This window comes from Sinocyclocheilus grahami, unplaced genomic scaffold, assembly GCF_001515645.1.
Source record: "Sinocyclocheilus grahami isolate Dianchi unplaced genomic scaffold, SAMN03320097.WGS_v1.1 scaffold33.1, whole genome shotgun sequence".
Lineage (NCBI taxonomy): Eukaryota > Metazoa > Chordata > Actinopteri > Cypriniformes > Cyprinidae > Sinocyclocheilus > Sinocyclocheilus grahami.
Window position 1 is genome coordinate 845,100 of NW_015505212.1, and position 11,219 is coordinate 856,318.

The following is an 11,219-nucleotide window of genomic DNA, read 5'->3' on the forward strand; positions in this document are numbered from 1 at the left end:
CGTCCGGCATTCCTCTCCCTGCCAGTGTCTTGTAGAATGCTACTGAATTAGCATCTCTAATTAATTCACAAGATGGATTCTTTTGGGTTTGAATGAAATTCCAGTATGTGGTTAGACCCACTGCTTGACCAAAACTATTTGTGACACATTCAGTTGCCACGTTAGTTGATGACAGAGGAATATTTCAGTCATCAGCTGTATGCAGGTCTATTTGAGCCAGCTGTGGACAGATTTATTTTAAATACATATGTTTTGTATGTTCGTTTCTGTTTATCCATATTTTTGTGAAGTTTGTCTACAACTAAGTCAAACAAAAAGTTTAGGCCCAGTGCTTATAAACAACCACACAGAATTTCAAGCAGTGTGGCATTTTTTCATGAATGGAATATGCCAGACAACCCATCAGTCTGTTATCTTTGCATCTGGGCACCATTATGGCTAGCTCGTTTCAGAGATACGGTATAGTTTCTGCTCCATTTACAATGCATATTTCATACTAACTCTAACATACATAAACATCAACACAAAAGACACCGTTTTAGCTATTCATTAAAATGGGTGTTACTCAAGACACTATTTCACAATCGACTTTCACCTGTCACAGACTATTATGATCAAATAATTAATGAATATGTGTGTTGGTTTGTGGGGTGGCAGGCGGCAGTTTATCATTTAATTGTGGTTTCATCTCTCAGGGCTGTAACACATGGTTAATTTTACCGTTATTTCTTACTAACCAACATCTGCTTCATGGAGAAAGACAGACAGGTGCAGTTAACAAAATTATTGTTATCTGGATGACCAGACATTTTAGATGATGGAAAGCATGTCATATGTTTTTATCTTGGGCATGGCAATGATGTCTTTGATATCCTGTAAAAGTTGTCAATTCAAGCTGTTTTCTCAATTTCTCATTGGCTATTCGTATTACACTGTTATGTAACCCATCAAGCCCAACTTGTCACTTTCCCTTTCGAAGGCTCTGTCTTTGAGTCATGAAACTTTTTGTGTGCTTTGTTGTTCACTACTATCATTGTTGTACATGTACGTCATTTTGTGAAAAACTGTTCATGTAGGTCCTATATTTTATGGGGATTTCCACTGTGCAGGAATAATAACTGCTTAGTGAGACGTTCAATGCATTTATCCATTTATTACAAGCTTCAATTGTGTACAAATAATCCACTTGAATTGTGCATGAAATGCAGCACTCACAGTAAATTTACAGATGAGACATTTAAAAGAATGCATGTAAATGACAGCAGTGAATAAAATGAGTTCACTGGACATGTGCATCTGCACGTGAGGGGAAATAAAAATCTGGAGAAAAAAAAAATCATATCATGTGTCATGTAGGCTATGTCATGCATGTAAAACAATCTATAATTATCCCGTCCATGACTTGTTTCAAAAGTGCATTAAATGTATATTTGAGGGGTTGTGAGTAGAGTATTGGCTAGAATGCCATGCATGTGCAATGACTGCAGGAAGGAGAGAATTTGAGCATTTTTGCAACGTGAATTGAGCAGGAGGAGGGACTGACATTGCCTTTTGGGTGGTCATGACATGCAGTCAGAAGAGTTGTTCTGCTTCATCTGTGTCTGTAGTTCAGCAGGAAAGACTCATGCCAGGGATTGCAGCCTCCGTTATGTAAAAAGTGAAAGTTTTAACCGTGCAAACTAGTTCTATTGATGCCTAAGGCAACAACAAAATCGTCCTTCTTGCATAGGCACAGCCACATGCAGCTGGCACTGTGAGGTGGTTATATTAGTTAGCAACACCGAGAAAAGCCCAAACATGGAACTTTTTTGCTTGGAAAAGGACGCAATCATGCGAGCTCAGAGAGATCCCAACATCTTCTGCGATGAAAGAGTACTGCAAAGTCTTTTAACGGTGGAGGACAGATATGTTCCGCAGAGACCCTATTTTAAATGTGTCCAGAAGGAAATTCAGCCTTTTATGAGGCGGATGGTCGCGACGTGGATGCTGGAGGTTTGTAGTTCCAGTTGTATTGAAACTGTTTGCTTGTATTATAATGTAGAATATGTTGGCAAGTAGCCTACCTAAAGTATGGCTGGAGTTTGGCATGCATTCGTTTTTATTACAGTGCAGACAATCAAACTCAAGAAAACATTCGTTTAAACCTGTATGCGTATAGCATATATGTGTAATCAATGTGCAAAGGAAAAGTTTGATCAAGAAATCAGCAGGAAATGCAACGCTGGAACCTCCACACACGATTATGTATGCTATAAATGTTCATTTAATAGAAAACACTTTAGTATTTTTCTTCAGTGCATGCTTTATTAGACAGATGGGGGTCTGTGCTTTATTTACATGTGTTTTATGAATGGTTTTATACATTTGTGTAATTTTTGCGAATTTTTGAAACAGGCGCAGCCTTTGAGTTTCTCGGAGCGAAAGTGCAGCTAAGAACCGTCGATTTAAATGTATTTCAGTTCATCAAAGCAACATAATAATTGTCGGGTGTAGTTTTATCAGAGCGATACATATACATGATATTATATACTGTCATTGACATTACTTAGTGTTAGAGTATATTTTTCTTAACGTGACGAATCACCAAAGCAGTCATGTGTGGGCGTCATTGGGTTTAACAAATGAATGAAGATCTTTACTTTTGGAAAGTTCCTCTTTCTCATGAAAGAGTTAGTAGGCCTTAACAGTAAGCACATATTCTACAAGCTGCAAATAGTAGCTATAGATAAAAATAATTACATATATAGCCTTCAAAATGCGTAGTAGGCTATATAGTCTAGGGGGAAAAGCATACAAACAAAAAAACAGTAGAATATGAACAGAAATGTCTGGATATAAGAGCATTGAGCTAACTAACTTACAACAACAAAAAAATATGTAGCAAGAACAAACAAATGTTAAATGAATACTAATTATTAGACTGCCTTGATTATTAAATTGTGAATTAATTCTGTCGATGTCCCTGTAGGTTTGTGAAGAGGAGAAATGTGAAGAGGATGTCTTTCCCTTGGCTATGAACTACCTGGACAGATTTTTAGCTGCAGTTCCTACAAGAAAATGTTATTTGCAGCTCTTAGGGGCCGTGTGTCTCTTCCTGGCTTCAAAATTAAAAGCATGCCAACCGCTGTCGGCCAGGAAGCTCTGCATGTACACCGACAACTCCATTACATCTCAACAACTGCTGGTAAGAGGTGATGGCCTTGATGACAGCAAGAAGTCTTCCATCTGTTGTGTAATTATTCAGACCCCAGATTATGTATTTTAGATTATATATAGCCCTTGGTTTGTGATCGGCTGATTCATCATATTTTTATTATTGTGAAATGTAGCTATTGAGGAAGTGAATTTAGCTTGCTTTGCCCCCTAATGTTGTTTTTGATGTTGAACAGTCTTCTGGGTTGAGCTGTGATGAAATGCTCTTTTGATTTTTAGCCTCTGAACAGCTTGAGAACGGTTTTGATGATTTGATACTGTTCCCATAAATTGGCAAGGACTCTCTACTTACATAATACACTCTATTCTAATCAAATATAAGCTGGTAAAACCCTGATCATGTCTAAATCGAAATGAATGAAGCTTTTGGATAAGTGTGTTTAAAGACAGAAGAAGAGAGAGAGAACAGGAAAGACAACTGGGTCAAAACAAAAAGATTTCTTATAAATTGCAGTGGTGATTCTTGTATAAAGCAGATGCATCTGCAGACTGAAGCATCCAGGAGGAGGTGGCTTTAGGGGTCTTGATCTTGGTGATTTGGTGTCTCTTGCCAGGGACTGTCCCTTCTTGGCGGAGTCTTCACTAACTTCAAATTTCTCACACTCTCTCTTCACTTACCAGCACACGCACAACAAGGGTGTAGAGCTTCTCACTTTGGGCTGGTTTTCCCCTTGTGTCTCTGAGTTTCTCAGAAAGCAGCTTCAGCAGGCGAAACAAAGCCAGCTGGGCACGTGCGAGGAAGGAAGTTGAGCGTGTGCATCTGGTTGGTGGAGATCAAACACAAGGGGCGGAGCTTTACATGATAACCTGATTTATTTTACAATTATGATGTCCCTTTAAGCAAAACAGATCCATATTTAAAAAGCAACTTGACTCATTTCTCCCCCGTTTTGAAGAATCACAAGTTGAGTGTTGAGTGACAGAAACACAACCTAGATTGTTTTAAATGCCAGTGTCAGTAGATCCTGATGATTTATGTCACAACTTGTGTTTTATAAAGCAATACATGTCTTTGCATTTTTAAACATTTTAGTCTGGTGTGAGTATGGCATGTAATTGGCTTTTGCCACACAAGATTGACAGACTTTGCACAGTTGAAATACTAGGGGGCAATAAAATAGACTGTAGTCAGGAGTGATTAAGTCAAATACATTATCATTGACAAACACTAGTGGCGTGATGATATCAGATTGTGATAGTTTGTCTAATATTTTTGCAGACACTTTTAACAGTAAAGTCCACATTCACTGTAAAAAATTAATTTTCAAAGTGGTAAATAAAACAAAGTTTATTGTTTTACAAGAAAATACTTGTCAATACTTGTGTTACTTGTACTTGTGTAATTATTTGTGAAATTTACTAACAGTTTCTGAGTTTAAGTAAATCCTAAACCAGTCCACACATGCATGAATAGGCGTGTATAAATTCCATAGGAGATCTAGACAGGTGGAGCTGGTGGAGGTGGAGGGTTTTAGGTGAACCAGTTTACAGCGAACACTGAACCTGAATATTTAAAGGGGACATCAGATGAAATTTTCACTTTTTTAGCTTTTTTTTTGCATTTAGTTAGGTTTCTGGCGTGTCTGCCAGCTCAGAAAAGCTTAAAAGAAAACACACAACCAGTTTGTTATGGGCTGTCTGAGTCTGAAACCATGTCATCCAGCAATCTGTTTAATTTTGCAGCCGGTTTCTATGTAGATAGATAGCTAGCTATTTGAATAAGCCACATCCGAGCCATATACGGAGTCCAAGGCAGCAATTCACATGCCTTGTGTTAACACACCTCAGGAAGAGAGGGGTTGGGGTGAGCTTTAGCTCATTATCATTTAAAGAGACATGCACCGAAAACGGGTCGCTGCGAACAGAGATATTTTGAGGTAAAAAGGGTGTTTTACATGACCATTGAGGAATTTTTAACCAAAGTATGTTACAGACATTTCATGATGACCCTAAAGAATCACAACATCTTGTGGAAAATGGGCATCCGATGTCACCTTTGAATGTTGAGCAAGAAATCGCATTGGTTGCACAATCAGCCAATCAGCTTTTGCTATGTATTAAATGAAAATGAAATGAAAAATGCGAGCAGACTGCATGTAAAGAGCCTAGCGTCTAGATCTATATAATTAATCAATTCCACCGGCAAAAATCTGCACTGAAAATGTAAAAGACCATCTTTAGGTCATCTGGGCTTGCCCTTAACTGAGGTAATAACCAAACCTTTCTGCATCCTGTATGGTCAAAACTAAAAAGGTGGATTGTGGGTAATATAGTCACTTGAGTTTATGTGTGGTCCTGCCACTCGTATTCATTATCTCTTGTTCTGTTTCTGTCTTTCTCTGTCTCTGTTGGAGTGGGAGTTGGTGGTTCTTAGTAAATTGAAATGGAACCTGGCTGCCATCACCCCACTTGACTTTATTGAACACATCCTGCACAAACTGCCCTTTCCCGAAGACAGACTGACACTGATCCGCAAACACGCGCAAACCTTCATCGCCCTCTGTGCAACAGGTAGGACCCGAGATGAGTGCGCTGACTGCATTTGTCAGAAATGTGTCTGAATAAGCTGAAACATAGCCAGTACTGTGCTTATGATGTGAATGTGTTATAATGCTTTCTGCCTTGTTATTTGTGTCTATATAAAAGTTTTGTATATTTAACTGGGTGTGTTTCTGCGGCCTTGCATCTGTTCAAGAGACTGAGGTCTGAACACAAGCCAAGATGGAGGAGCTTTTTTGAGCTATTGCAAAGGTTTTTGGTGTTTTTGTCAGTGCCTTTAACAATTTTCTCAAGTGAGGAATGTTGGTTTACTGCACAGCTGCTGTACTGTGGCAGTCAGTCGAGTGTAGGGTGTTTATTCAAGGATGACTGTTGCGTCCTGAAACAAGCAGCACGCTAACACCAACAAAGCAGATGAAACGAATGACTTCCAGCACAGAATAGCCAAGAGGGCCCGTTCTCAGGATCTCAAGGCAGATGAAGAGGGGGAGTAGTTCCTTGAAACCTCAATGCCTTCTGAGGGATGAAGGGAGGGAGGAAGGAGGAGTGAGAGGAGAAGGAAGGCTCTCCTCACTTTTCATTCACAGCTGCAGGACAATTTAAGGGAGGTAGCGATGTTAAAACAGATCTGAAACCAGAGAGCATGTGAACGTCAGGTTCAGGTTTGCGTGGAATTCAAAACCGATGTAAGATATAGTAAGACTCCTCAATCAGATTGCATTATCACAGCTGTTTCCTGGGAAGTTGTTTTGAAGTGTTTCACAGGTGACTAATGTTCTAGGGAACTTACTGACCAGGTCACTGATGTTTCGGGATGTGTGTGTGTTTGTTTTTTCCTCAGATCACAGCTTCACCATGTACCCTCCCTCCATGATCGCTACAGGATGTGTGGGGGCAGCAGTATGTGGCCTCCAGCCTGACCAGAGCAATCAGAATCTGTGGGGGGACAATCTGACGGAGCTGCTGGCTAAAATCACCCACACTGAGGTGGTAAGTGTCCAGCAACATCGTTGTACAGTAATCCATTCATTCTGTGACATTTTATGAAAGAACAACATCCTGATGACCTGATGAAAAAAGTTTTTTTATATATATATATTTTAGTTTCAGTTAACATTTTAATTTAAGTTATTCATAATATATATATATATATATATATATATAGAACAGAAATGAAAATTCTTGTATATTATTTTTTTTTAATGGTTTTAGTTTGGGTTAACCCTCATGATAATTTTCTGATTCCAGATGTTTCAAGAGGTTAATGTTCATCAGTAAAAATAGTTGTGGAGGGGTTAAAATAATAATAATAAAAAACAAATAAACAAAAATATCAATTTACATCTTCTTTTTTATGTTTTAGCATTTTAATTTAGATTTAGATTATTTTAATACATTAATAATATACTAAAATAATAATTATAATTTATTATAATAATGTATTATGATTAATACAATAATAATTTATTACTTAAAACACAAGTTTGCTGAGGCCCCCTGTTTGAGAAACACTGTTCTAGAGACTCAGAGCAATTATTAAATTATAGTTTAGCATTGTCAGTTTTCCATACTGAAGTCAATTTTGCCTGTGTCAAACGGTGGGCATAGCAGACATGTGCGTGTGCTGGAAATTCATGCATGACTATGGAAATGGAGAAATGTGTTATGAATGAGTGTTTGTGTGTGTTCACTGCAGCAATGGTGGTGTGTTTTCAGAGCTGCATACTTGTGGCGAGACACAGGCCTCTCAACCACATCTGTGGATTAAAGTGCAATGTTACACACACACACACACACACACTCAGGCTCTTACACAAACGTACACATCTTGGCTTCAGGCTGTTTTGAAAGTCTCACAGTAAAACTTTTTTGAATTGGACCCAGAGAGGGAACGCCCCATTTAAACTCCTCACATGCACTCATGAGATTTAACACATTCTTTTCTCACCACTCAATGTAATGTTTTAAGTTTTTTCTCCACCTTAAGTTCTGGAAAAAACACCACATACTGCTGTTAGCAACCATTCCTTCCTGTGCCTGTAGTTGCCAGGACAACAGGGCCTGTTGTGGCCATTTCATTCAGTCTTGGGAGAGAACAGGTTTTAATTATCCTGAGAAAAAGATGAGAGTTTGATACGGGATCATTCCGTCAGACCTCCCACGTTTCTGCAGAAAGAGACAGAGACAGAAGTCAGTTTTCTTTGAAAAAATAAAGGTTCCAAAAGGGTTTTTTTGCAGCGATGCCATAGGAGAACCATTTTTGGTTCCTCAAAGAACCAATCAGTGAACAGCTAAAAGCTGAACCATTTTTCTTAATGTGAAGAACATTTAAAAAAACAACAAAAAATTGTCTGCAATAAAGAACCTTTAAAGGTTCTATGGATGTTAAAGGTTTTTCTTGGAACCATCAATGCCAATAAAGAACTTTCATTTTTAAGAGTGTATATAGTCCTGCAAAGTGTAAAGTCTGAACCAGTTTGCAGCTTCATTTTGCCTAAGAACTGCCCACTTAGACAGAAAAAAAATCTGTCTGACCGACATGAGAAAAACAACAGTTTGTTTCATTTAATGTGGTGTGAAGGGGCGTGTGAATCTGAAATACACTGTTAGCATGATTTTTTACATTTGTAAAAACAGCACAGATTACTGAAGTAAAAGAAAGTACTGTTTCAAAATGTAATGTTTAATGTTGCTTGCAATTTCTTTGTAATTAATTGAGAAATGTACTAGCAGTTTCTAAAGGAAAATATTTCAAAGTAAATCCTACACCCACTTTTTTCAGTTTAGTTACCACAATAATCATGGACAAATCATTGAAGTAATTGCACAACCGATTTATTTTGGGTTCAAGTGAACAGTTCTTAAAAGAACCATTTTTTGTTTGTGTTAAGAACAGTGTAATAATCTAAAAAACCTTATTCCACTACAAAGAGCATTTTGTGCAATGGAAAGATTCCATGGATGTTAAAGGTTCTTTATTGGAATCGATGGTGAAGAACCTTACACTAAGAAAGAAAATGGTTCTTTTAAGAACTGTTCACTGAAAGGTTCTTTGGGAAACACAAAATGGTACATGGCATCACTGCAAAAACCCTCTTTGGAACCTTTATTTTTAAGAGTGTATGTCAGTACGCAGTGCCTTCTGAGGCTGACGCTAGTGTGCATAGTGCTTACCTTGCTCCTTCTTCTTCTCTCTCTTTCTCTCATTCATCTAGGACTGTCTGAAATCATGTCAAGAGCAGATCGAGCAGTTACTGACCAGCAGCCTGAAAGAAAGTCAACAACAGCAACAGGAGGGCAGAGTCAGCAACAAAGGGACGCAATCTCAAAACCTGTCCTGCACCCCTACAGATGTCCGTGATGTTAACTTATGATGTCGGTTCCTGTTCCTATTCACCTCCTTAGCCTACAAAACATTCAGTTATCATTATATTACTGTATGTAAATTGAATTTCAAAGCCACATTAGATGGTTATACGCGCATAGTATATGAACGCAAGCTTGATATTTTATAACGGAGCAAAACAGCTGCTGCTGCCGTCTCATATCCGCAGGCGGTGGCGTTTTACATACTTGAAATTTAATTGAATTGGCCTCATACCATGATTGAATAATGCAGTATGTTGTATATTATTTAACAAAGAGCACACATCTGTTTTGGCTATCATATGCAACTGTATTATTATTATAATTGATGTGGTTATTTAATAATTATAATAATAATACCTATTATTATTAAAAATAGTATGCTTTTTATCTTATAAAATGTATTTCCTTAGTAATTCCCAGAGGCCATTTTTTTAAATCTAATATAGGAAGCATGTGATCCCACAAAAATGCTATTCTACAGAATGGATAGAAGGATCCATCAGTCCTTTCAGTGGGATCCGTTTCTTATCATAGAGATATTAATACAATGATCTGAAGAGTTACTTCTCAGATACAAGTAACTCTTGGGGATTATTTACAGTGAATGTTATTGCATGCAATAAGCATAAATGAATATATGTTAAACAGTTTCTATCCATGCATGGTGACCATCACAGCTTCATGAGCACACATGACAGTTTCAGATGGACACTAAGTATGTAGTGAAGGTGGAGTAAAGATGAGGTAGGGAAGGGAGGAAAGAAAGAGGCGAATCGAAGAATACAGATTGAAAGATTTTGCACGTGATTGAAATGAATAAGTGTGAAGCTGTTCGCTCTTTTGACCTGTTTAAACACCATCACTTGTGGGCTAGAGACACTCGCTATATGCTGGAGGGATTTAATCATTTGGGAGTCTTAAAATCCTTCTTAGCAAAGATGATACAAATGCACTTTCAGATATCACCTCTCGCTGGTTATCCGTGGTATACAAGAGGAGGGCGAATAAATCTAAAGGGTTTTATTTGATTAGATTTTTTGCATTGTTTTTCTTAAGTTATTTTTGTTTTGGGGCTGGTTTCCCATATTAGCTGTGCCTTGCGGGTTATAGTGCGGGTAATTTAGACCAATAAATTTAGACCAAAAACTGATCTAACAGTCAACTGCTGATAGAAACGGTGAGGTTTGACATGCCAAGATTGGTTGCGTTTTACTTTAGTTGTGTTGAATTCATGTCAGCATAGATAGGACATCATCAAATTTCATTAAATCACTTTATTTTATTCATTTATTTTATTTCCTGTTCTCAAAATATCAGCCATTTATACTTGAACCTTTCTCATATATAGGAAAAAGATATGTTGAAACATTACGCTATTTTCCTTTCTATGTCTTCATTAGTTTGTTCTTGCACTTTTGAAAATTGATTTCACAAGTCAGTCCTCTTTATATTAGTGGACCTAAAAGTAAGGAGGTTTGAGATGTTTACTTCAAATATATTAAGTGTTGTGCTGACATCAACGTGCCATTCCAACACATGTATGCAAATGATGTTTTGAGTGTTTTTCAAACAAAGTTCATTTTCAGTGTTCACCCATTTAAGTTTTAAAAGAGTTTGTGTGCTATTATATCCTTAAGTTCAGTTTGTGTTCTCCCCATTCCTTTATTTCTGTGTAAATGTTTGAACTTGTGTTCCAGTGCTGCTAAAAGAAAAATGAAAAAAGAGCTAATGCATACCTTAATTTCGGTTTCCATGTTGCTGCTATATCAGAATTATTGAACGTGTTTTCATGGTAGCTGCATGTCTGTTTTCTGTTTGCATTTACACTGTCTATTATTTTCATGCATGAAGTGCCTTGGCAGTTACTTGCAGATATTTGCATGAACAGTCTTGCATCATTTGTGTTTAATCTAACTCAACTGTTGTCTGACTTCTTTTTCTAGCCATTATATTACTTTGTGTAATGAAACGCCTTTATTCTTTTCAAATAATGTTCCTGCCCAGTCACAATACCTCACAGCACTTCAGTCAGGAAGTTTGTAGAAGAGCAGCAGGATTGAAAAGATTAAGCCTGTGTTGAGGTTAAGCCTCCAGGTTTGTTCTTTTATGAACTTGTCAGATACACACTCACCAAACAG

General features: G+C 37.6%; 1 protein-coding gene across 1 annotated transcript; it reads left to right on the forward strand.

Moving 5' to 3' along the window:
- The first annotated feature begins 1,456 nt into the window (after positions 1 to 1,456).
- On the forward strand, positions 1,457 to 9,389 carry LOC107579638 (G1/S-specific cyclin-D2-like). The gene is made up of 5 exons (XM_016265446.1): positions 1,457 to 1,992; positions 2,969 to 3,184; positions 5,565 to 5,724; positions 6,554 to 6,702; positions 8,928 to 9,389. Exons 1-5 carry the CDS (start codon positions 1,798 to 1,800, stop codon positions 9,084 to 9,086), a joined length of 879 nt encoding a protein of 292 aa, XP_016120932.1. The 5' UTR covers positions 1,457 to 1,797; the 3' UTR covers positions 9,087 to 9,389.
- Positions 9,390 to 11,219: the final 1,830 nt, after the last annotated feature.